Source organism: Papaver somniferum, chromosome 8 (genome assembly GCF_003573695.1).
Source record: "Papaver somniferum cultivar HN1 chromosome 8, ASM357369v1, whole genome shotgun sequence".
Lineage (NCBI taxonomy): Eukaryota > Viridiplantae > Streptophyta > Magnoliopsida > Ranunculales > Papaveraceae > Papaver > Papaver somniferum.
Genome location: NC_039365.1, coordinates 6,286,242 through 6,296,600, shown reverse-complemented (window position 1 = coordinate 6,296,600; position 10,359 = coordinate 6,286,242). Strand labels below are relative to the sequence as shown.

At 37.1% G+C, this 10,359-nt stretch overlaps 1 protein-coding gene across 1 annotated transcript; it reads right to left on the bottom strand.

Moving 5' to 3' along the window:
• Positions 1–4,394: 4,394 nt before the first annotated feature.
• Positions 4,395–5,546, bottom strand: LOC113304989 (putative F-box protein At1g32420). Its single transcript, XM_026554107.1, has 2 exons — positions 5,090–5,546; positions 4,395–5,047 (listed from the first exon to the last, which is right to left on the bottom strand). Exons 1-2 carry the CDS (start codon positions 5,544–5,546, stop codon positions 4,395–4,397), a joined length of 1,110 nt encoding a protein of 369 aa, XP_026409892.1.
• Between the last annotated feature and the right edge of the window lie 4,813 nt (positions 5,547–10,359).

Sequence of the window (10,359 nt, the reverse complement as noted above, 5' to 3'; positions counted from 1 at the left end):
GATATCACCATAAGGATGATGATCACAAAACTATTATCTTCTCCTCCTTCTCTTCTCATTCATAAATCACGACGAAGATGATGATAAATAATTTGATCATGATGAAAATGATGATCCTAAAAAGAAAAATAAAGTAAACCCATTATTTATTTTTGCTTGTAAATGACTAAGAAATCTTTTTCGGTTAAATTCGGGTAAAAAAATTTAGTTTCTGCAACTGTTTACCGCTGGAAATTCTTATTTTCCCAACCGTAAATCTAATATTACGGGTAGAAAAATAGAATTTCTATCCATCGAGTAGGTATGCGGTTGGGAAGATTTTATATCCCAGCCGTAATTAGTTGCTCACTGTTAGAATTTCCTAGCCGTCGCAAGTAATTCTGATAATCGCAGAAAAAAAAATAGAGGTCTGTTTTCGGCTAGATTTTTCCATCCATAGTAGTACAATCATCCGGGATTCCTAGACGAAATTATCAGTTATGTCAAGTAAAAACTAGCAGTAACTTGTTCTGATAATAAGAAAAAAACCGCATTTTGAGTACGGCCAGATATTCCAAGCCGTAACATGAGCTTCGGCTAGGAAAAATGCTAAGAAAACCTCGCGGTAATTTGGACCGAGCTTATGGCCAGAAGTTCTTTATTTCCCAGCACTCTTCACGGTTAGGTTTACAAGGCTTTCCAGACTATTTTCATGATGTTTTTCATCAGCTTTTTCCAAAGTTTTCAAAAAAAGTACTTCAAAATCATCCATCTCCTTCTTCTAAATCAAACGGAAAAAAAAATTGATTTTAAAAAAAATTAGCCAGATAATTAGTTTAGTTAATCATTCACTTAATCATAATTAGTTTAGCTAATCATGATTAATACTAATTAAATCGAGGGCAAATTAGGTATATATGAAATAGGATGATAAGGGGTCATTGGGATTACTATTTCATGACCACATAAAGCCCCCAAATTCCCACCCTTTCAAAGCCTCAATAATAGAGTTCTAGTTTTATTACCTATATATATATATACTAAATGACAATCTTGGTATTATTAGATTTATTATGGATAATATTCTTATTGTCAAGCATTGAATTCTAAAATGTTGGGCCTAAAAATATGAAAATGTGAAAGAATGGAGTTGATAGTGGACGATCCATTTAGTGGGGCTTCTATATATTGAAACCCATACTAGGGGTTATAGCAGTTTTCACAAAAGAAAATCTCATTTGGCACGTTAGAGACGGGGATTACACCCGTATATGGAAAGATGTCTGGATTCCCCACCAGATAACAACCGTCTCCCAAAATGGTACAGTTAGACACCACAAACTTCTTCTGCCGACATAATCAGGTTAAAATGCCATGATTCCGGGTCATTTAGGTTACAAAGTTAAAAATATTTAGAACTTCCTTGTCGATCACCTTTCCAACAATATTATCATTGAGTAACTGGATCACCAACTGGATAACAAATGCACCATACTCTCACTTTTCAGATAACTCAGAACCCCATAGGGCTCGCTTCAGTTCTAAGTTATAGGATTGTCCTGATTTTATCTTTGAAGTGTACAGAGTTTTGTAATTTACATTTCTTTGTGATGAGTATTTTGAATGTAACTTTTAAATTTGTACAACTAATAAAAAACAATGGAAAATTCAGCCAATATTTGAGGACGAAATTAGAAAGCAAGAAAAGCAGCATCTCACCTCTTCACAGGTTGGCCATCATGCCCTACTCCACCTTGTTTGTGAGGCCTCATAAACCTTCATACGAGGGACAATATTCATCGACTGAAGTTCTTGGAATAAGAGTTTACAAGCATATGGCAGTTTCATCTTCGACATGGTTTCATAGTTTTTTCAAGAAGAACAGACACCAATTTTGAGCTTATGGTTGTAATAGCCTGACAAACCACATGCACGGCAAACCTGAACCTCAAACGGATTACCAGAGATCATTAAGCGTTCATAAATCAGCATACTAGCACCTTATGCAATCAAGCAATCACGTTCCATCTCTCCTATTTGTAACCCTGCATCACGACTTTTCCTTCTGTGGATTGTTTTGTGAGCATGATTTTAGGTCCTGCACCAAGAGCATGCTCCTTGTTTAAAACCATGTGCTTTAGCTTCTGGTAGTATATTGACCCCATGAATATATATGCTTGTAAGGAGACCCAGTGATACCTGAATACAGAAAATCCTTTGCCGTTGTAGCTAAAGCCCTTCTCCACTAGGGTTTTATTTATAGATTCAACTGTGTCTGCAATGCTAATGGAATCTACCGCATGATAACCCAGTTACACCAAGAAGCTCGATCATTTTCCCCATAGTCATTCCATTTCCAAATCCATGAGGATTCATAACCAAATCAGGGCAAATGCCTTGTTCCGAGAAAGGAAAATCCTCCTTTTGAACAATGGTGCCACAAACACCTTTCTGTGAAAAGAAAAAAAAAACAACCTTTTAGCTGCTGGAGATTTTGAGAAAAGGAAGCATGAGAATAACATATGCATGATACACAATTCTGAATGTCGATCAGCCTTGGAGCTAGGCGCCTCTGAGGAAACACAAAAAATAGGAGTGTAGCATTTACATACCAAGTAAAACCTGCCAGCATATGTGCTCACCAGTATTCCAGGTTGAGTGATTACTAGGACTTCTGCATCCTTGGTGAATAACAAGGAAATTTTATCAAAAGATGCTCCCAGTACGACAGTTAAGGCAAGACCCATAGCTAGGCCTGTCTGAAAAGAACTTGTTATGTCATCAAGACAAACCCAAACAAGCTAGTAATACAGTCAAATTGGAGAACCGAGAGACATAGAAATAACATAAGCAAAATAGCTGTAGGAAATTTCGTAGTATGAGCGCAGCAGCGCAGAACTGCTATTGAACCTTGAATAACGGGGTGGCGAGGAAATAAAAAGGGGGTCCAAGGAGAGTTTTTTTAGGATTACCTTCAAACTAGAAATGTTATTTCTTTCACTCTGCTGAAGTCTCCTTCTGAGTAGGAACTTGCAAGCATAGCCTGTCATTTACAGAACAACAATGATACATGACATTCCAAGAAGTCTTATCAACAGGCATGTATTAGATTTGCAGGTACAACCAACAATACATATTTTGAAAATTGTAGAGTAATGGAAAACGAAAAGAATTGTAGGGACAAAATAAATTGGAGATTGAAATCACCAAGTGAATACCTGAGTAGATGAAGCGATGGCATCTTCAAGGAGAGATACTGCCAACCACACTTGGTAGCATACTAAATGAGCTGCCTGCCATATGAATTGGTGATTGACGAGCAGCCATGGATGCCCCCAATATCATAGCCCCAAGCGAAGCTACTGTCCTCCCAAAAAGAAAACCACCTGAAAGAAGCAGATTACATTGCCATTAAATGGTAAGAACTGAGAACCATTAAATCAAATAAGATGCAAACAGTGCCAAAGAATACAAACACTGACCAGATTTTGTATAGCCAGCAAACTGCAGATTCTCTATCTTTAGTGCCAAAACTGGCAATAAAATAATCCTCTTACTGATAAACCAGACCTTCAAAATTGCGATAATACACCTGAAATATTGCAAAAGTGACACGAAAGTACAACAAATAAAATGGTCCAAAGTTTCTGTGAAGCACATTTCCGCGTCTATACACTCCAAGAAAGCACATGCTGAGATGATATGTTGGCAATGACTGATCCAATTACACCCAGTCTGTAAGGTACTTCACAGATTAATCCTTCCCATGGAGATAAGAAAAGTAGCATTATTTGAGTACAAGCCAACTAGGTTGGTCATGATTGACAGAATCGAAATGTAGATCATGTTAATTATCACAGAGAAATTAATAGTGCCCAAACTACCACTTTCAACACTAACACTGGCGCAAATATGAAAAACTATTGTAATAATTTTCTCCCAGATAATGTTAAGTAGCAAGTTTTCCCTGCTACAGCAAGAGTTCTCTCTTTGCTTAATTTTTCCTGCATATACTTATTCGACTTCCTAGTATAAACAAAATAAGATTCTTCCATTCACACTCTTCCCCTGATTTAAGTTTAAAGTTGAATCGCTAACAAAATGCACAATCAACAAAGCAATATAGCTGAACAAAGTATTAAAAAACACTACTATGAAAATGGATTGATATACAAAGACGGAATAAAAGTAACTTACACTACATAACTGACTATAGAGAGTACCAATAGCATTAGGAAACTCAAAATTCTATAGAAGGAGATGAATATTACTTCCAAAACTCAACAAAGATTACCAGTTCACAATTATGTATTTGAGAGTTTGCTCTTCCATAGTTTCTTGTAAGGCTAATCACGACTTTCTGTCTCCTTCCAAGTAAGATGTTTTTGCGAGAGAATACTTGGCAAACCCGTTTCTTAAATTCCACAAGCCTTTTTGAAGTTGAACTTTTTGTGTTGGAAATGTTGAGGTAGTTGCTTGGAAGGCTGCTCACTGCTTTTTGTCTCCTCAATTTCAATTGACTTCATTACTTTTATATCTTCTTCTCCTAGTTCCTTCAACGACACTAAGGTGTTCCTGTGAGGGTATACTCCATCAAGATGATTTTTAGACTTAACAAGCCTTCTCGGGGTTGAAGTTTTTGCGTCATAGATGTTGATATATTTATCAGGCCAAGTTAAAACAGCACCACTCTTCGTAACGGCTAATAATTCCTTATCCCCAATCCTAAACTCTTTACTCCACGACTGAAGTCCTTGCTGCTCACTAGCCTCGTGATTGACACTCTTCTGTTTCAATACCCATATATCAAAACAACGCTCGACTCCATCAACAACTACACCAACAGCAACATACAAAATCCCATCCAAAACCCCAATTCCACCATTCGCGGCAGAAGGAGGTAGCTTAAGATTTTCACAAAACTTCTCCTCAGCCAATTCGAAGATGATGAAAACTTTTGATCCTCTGTCAATCCAATAAAGAGCTCCATTGGTAAAGACCCCTCGATAAGAAAGTAATAAGCCATGAGACTTCAAATCTCCAAGGTTTCTCCATCCTTTCCCACTGCCTAGTGTGTAAATCTAGAGTTTTACGGACTTAGAATCACTACCTACTCCTACAACTTTGTACTCATTGGTTGAAGAAACATATCCAAAATTGATATCAGACCCTGTATTGAATTCTGGAAGCACAACATATTCTCTTGTGATAGGGTTACAGATACAAACAAATGATTCTTGAGCAACACAGATCAACCCGTTACAAGAACCAGCAAATCTAAACGGACAATTCATATTAACCCTTCTAGTTTTCTGAAACTTTGTTGATTCGTTATACTCAAAATAATGAAATCTTCCAATCTCATTCAAAGAAAGAAAACTCAACTTACCAGAATCAGCACAAGGATGAAAAAGATGGTGCAAGTACACCTGATTGAACGATCGATGATGAGAAATAAGACGATTCCATGATTTTGATACTGATTTGCACTCTAAAATCAATTCAGCTGGTAACCTACTTAAAATGTTTACTGTAATCTCAGCAGGGAGAGTCTTGATGTAATCCATCAAAGTAGATTGTATAATAATCTTTTGAGAGAAACAGAAATCTATTAGGGTTTTGAGTAACAGTGATGAGAAAATGGGGATTTAGCTAGGGTTGTGGACTGAGAGCAACTGCAGTCGTGCGATCAAAACCAAAGATCAAAGATCAAAAAAAAGACCAAAATTTGGGTTTAGTCCGTGGGGTGACGCAACGGTACATGATCAAAATTTCATCAGGCGGACTTTATAAGTCCGCCCCATTGAAATTCCATCAGGCGGACTTTAAAAGTCCGCCCCATCCTTTATAAATTTTAACAGGCGGACTTTAAAAGTCCGCCTCACTAAAATTCCATCGGGCGGACTTTAAAAGTCCGCCCCTCTCTTTGCAAATTTTAACAGGCGGACTTTAAAAGTCCGCCTCATTCCTTTTTTTTTATTATTTAATTAAAATTTCGTCGGGCGTAATTTAAATCTCCGCCCGTTAACAAGCGTACTTTAAATTTACGCCCAGCAACAAGCGTACTTTAAATTTACGCCCGACTATAATAGAATTTGGGATTTGGTCGCGACCATATTTGGTCTGAAATTTAATCTTTGGTCCAAATTTGATCTTTACTCCGTACCACTGTGTTACGATCTCATCCCATAAATTTGGTTATACTCGCCCACTGTGGATGCTCTGAAAGAGTAAAAGCAAAGCAAAAGAAATGAAAAGAGACGAGTAGATATCAAGGGAGTAATAAGCTGGGCCTAACCGTATAGGAAAAATAGATACGCAAGCCCGCGTGGTTGGCTATGTTTAGATCTAGCATGCCACCCAAATTCAATAAAACATTATTTTAACTCTTATTATTAAAACCTCAACACCTCAAATTCTAATGGATTATATTAGTTTGAGCAATATATCTATAAACTTATCTCTAAAATTCTAACAAAGCGATTTTGTTATAGAAAAATTACTGACAATATTATTACAAGCTCTTCCGATGTCCATGGAGATTTCTTAGGAAAAAAATAAATTAATAAAAGGATTTTTGACCTTGCAGCTAGATTTATCCAAATCTTTTGACAGGATGGAATCGTCTTTTATCGAGAAAACGCATTTTTCCTTTGAGTTCGTCTGGTCATGTAATGTTTCTTAACATTTTTAGAGGTATTAGACAAGGAAACCTCATCCTCGTATTTGTTCCTAATCTTCATGAAAATCCTTTCCATGCTTCTTTCTCGAACAATCACCGGAAGGATTAAGAAACAATTGATTAGTATTATAGAGAGTGAGGAAGACCGATTAGCAAAAAAAAAACAATTTATTTTTGTTTTTCAATCAGTTATGGCACTTTTTGGCATTGCATAAGGTGAAAAAGAGAAGGAAATAAATGAAATTGTCAATCGTCAGTTGGGGGAAACTAAACAAAGAAAGCTGGTTAGGGAGGAGAAAAAGGACCAAGGCATTAGAGAGCTAGATGAAGCAGTACTAGATGAGGGACTAGAGGGGAAAGACTACTTCTCAGGGATATTGATGAAGCCGTAATTGGTAATACTACACAGGAAGAGGACTGCTCGGAGGCATCTATCAGTACAATAATCAATCCTAGCGCTACAAAAGTGGAGTGGGAGACAAACATGTTAACATGCTTTTTGAGTAACCTTATACCTAGAAGTTCTAAATTAGGTAGAAGAGTGGGTGGGAAAGGTTATAAATGAATGCAAGCAAGTAAAAGGGTTGTCATTAATAAAGCGTTAGGGGGGGAAGGGAATGCAAATAAGAGGGTTGTCATTAATGAAGCATTATTGAGAAGCAAACCCAATGTGGTAGTTTTACAAGAAACGACGACAGAAGTTATTTCGCAAAGTTTTTGTAGAGAATTGTGGAACAAGAACGGAGTCCAATTCGGTTATGTTCCATCTCGAGGGGCATTAGGAGGCATGTGCATCACGTGGTATGGAGACGATTATGAATTATTAGATACTTTAGAAGATTAGTATACACTCTCTTGCATGTTGAAATCTTGTAGGGATGTGACTGAATGATTTGTTACGAGGGTGTGCGCACCTAGCTAATAATAGAATACAAAGAAAGAAAGTGTGGAGGGAGATTGTTGGTATTTTGAGAGTCTGGGATATACCGGGATGTGTAGCTGGAGACTTCAATATAATTCGCTTTGTGGAGGAAAAGAACAGAAACATTTATGCTAATAGAGGTATGGCAGAATTCTCAAATTTCCTTTCCGATTGTGATCTCATTGATCTTCCTCTATACGGTGCTCATTATACCTGGTCGAATTTTCAAGAAGACTTTATTTGTTGTACACTTGATCATATGTTAGTTAATAATAAATGGGAGGAGTTGTTTCCATATACTACATAAAGCACGAGACCTAGACTTAAATCTGATCATTGCGCGCCCATTATCACTTAATACAGCACATGGGTTTTTTTTTTTTTTTGATCGATCAAAAGGATAGATTAAAAGGCACAAGCTGTGTGCAATCGTATACAACTGAAGAGCGAACTGCCCACAAAAGAAACAACAAAACAGAAATACAGCTAACTAAAGCAAAGTTGGAAACAACAAAAAAGACCACTGCCTATTGGCGGAACGATAAAGACCACTGCCTATTGACAATGAGCAAACTCGTCAATATCTTTTACAATTAAATCATCATGATTTTTTGCGAGATCTCTAAACATTTCTTCACGATTAGTCTTTAGAGGTGGAAAATCTAAGCCCCATAAAGAACCGTGCTCCATTAGTTTATCTTCCGAGATTTTGTTAGGAACTTTAGTTTTAGGAATCTTTTTCTTTTTTGAGCTTGCAAGAGTACCATTCGGGAGCATACCTTTACTTTTGGATTTGATGTTCAATTTCATACCGATTCCAATAATTGACTTGCACGAAGACGGCTTTGCGGTGCTAGCTTTTGGATATTCCAAAAACAATTTGTAAGTTCCAACCTCCTCTTCTTTTTCTTCTTCTTCGAATCCATGAAACCTGTTATGGATTTCAAAGCCTGGGGAATGGCGATATCGATAGATGAGGTAATTGCACTTTCCACTTATTTTTGCCAGTGCCTTTCTTTTTTTTATAAGAAACCTGCTCACCAAGAAAATTTTCTTGTTCTATTAACTCTTCTTCTTCATCTCCACTGTTATCAACAACAACATCCAAACTCTTTTCTCCTTGCAGGATCTGACTGTCATTCAAAGGTGTAGAAACGAAACCTTCTTCAATTATCTATTTTAGTTCTTCTGACTCAGTCACATTAATGATCGGTTTTGTGCCATTAGGAATTATTGTTCCCTTATTTCAGATCCAACTTCGGGTACCATATTGGACTGCTCAATTAACGAAAGCGACCCTTGTTCATTATCCCTCTCCATTGTTACTTCCTTAGTTGATAATATCTTCCAAATCCTCCTAGATGTTGTTTTTTGTTTGTTGTCCAGTGAGCTCTACTCTCTGTCCCTTTAGTATCACATTTGCTGTTGGAGTGCCCAAAGGAAAAAGCGAAGACTACACTTTGGTGGTCTCCACTGATATTCCACCGGAAGATTCATGACGAAAGTACCATCAATCCATAGAGGAATGTGGCTTGGATAAGTGCAATCGACATTGATTTCAACCAAGACTGTAGCATAGGTAAGTCTAGTCTTTTTGAGAGCACATTCATCCATCAGCAGGGGCTTACCAACAAAACTAGCAATTGTACTTAATCCAACTTTGTTCCACATATGGATAGGAACATTATAAATCAATGTACAAACAGGAATGGTATTCGTCTCTGTAATTGAGTTTTCAAGCAAAGTTATCCAGGGTCTAACCACAAAAGTTTGCCTAAAATGTAGAAAGATCCAAAATCTAGTGCTACTGCTCTATCTGTTAGAGCATTGCTCGGTCGAACTCGCATGCGTTGCTATTTCAAGCATGTTTTTCAATTTTAGTTGTCAAAACTATATGTCTTGATTTTTAGACTACTTATAGATAAGTCTCGGACTAGGACGGTTAAGTGTACTTTAGCTCTAGACTCCATGACGATCACCTTACGAAGACGAAGAACTACTCAAGGAAACAGTGGAACTTCATCCGACTAAAAGGTAAGTGGAGACTTGAACTTATCTATCACTCAAAAGTCTACCTCTCTATCTCATATTCTTGAGACAAAGTCGTATAAGTATGATAGTTTTCATACACACACATTTACTATTTCGATCCGAGTTTACTCGCCTATCCTTTTCTCGAAATATGTGTTGGTAAGCTTTCGATTTAACCAATTTTCATCTTAACCCGTGACGAAAGTCATGATGACGTTTCAATCTTGAAAATAGATTTGATGACGATAGTTGTGAATAACGACTGTTATAGCATTATAGAAGAATGTTTCAACGATTGAAATGTAGAGTTGAGAACTATGGATATAAGCATATATAGTGTGTTCGCAAATTAGTGTATAAATCCATGTGCCGGAAACCAAGTGTGTGCATATATGTGCATACAGTATTGGTGAAGGAGACAGGTTGGGTACGCGTACCAGCAGAAGTTTTCGAACCGAAAATTTCTGCTGAGTTTGTAAGTTTGCAAACTGTTAAACCAGTATCCTTAGGTACACATACCCATACGCGTACCCACAGAAGTTTTCGACCGAAAATTTCTTTTGAGTTTTGTTGATGGTGGTTTTTAGCTTAGGGTTAAAATCGTAAAACCGCACATCTGACATGACGTCACTATGACCATTAACACATTTATTGAATCGATCAGCATGCCTACGTAAGAATTACCAGGGTACCTTTTTTTTTATGTGTCATGTTCCACGAGAGAACCTTTAACATTGAACGACAT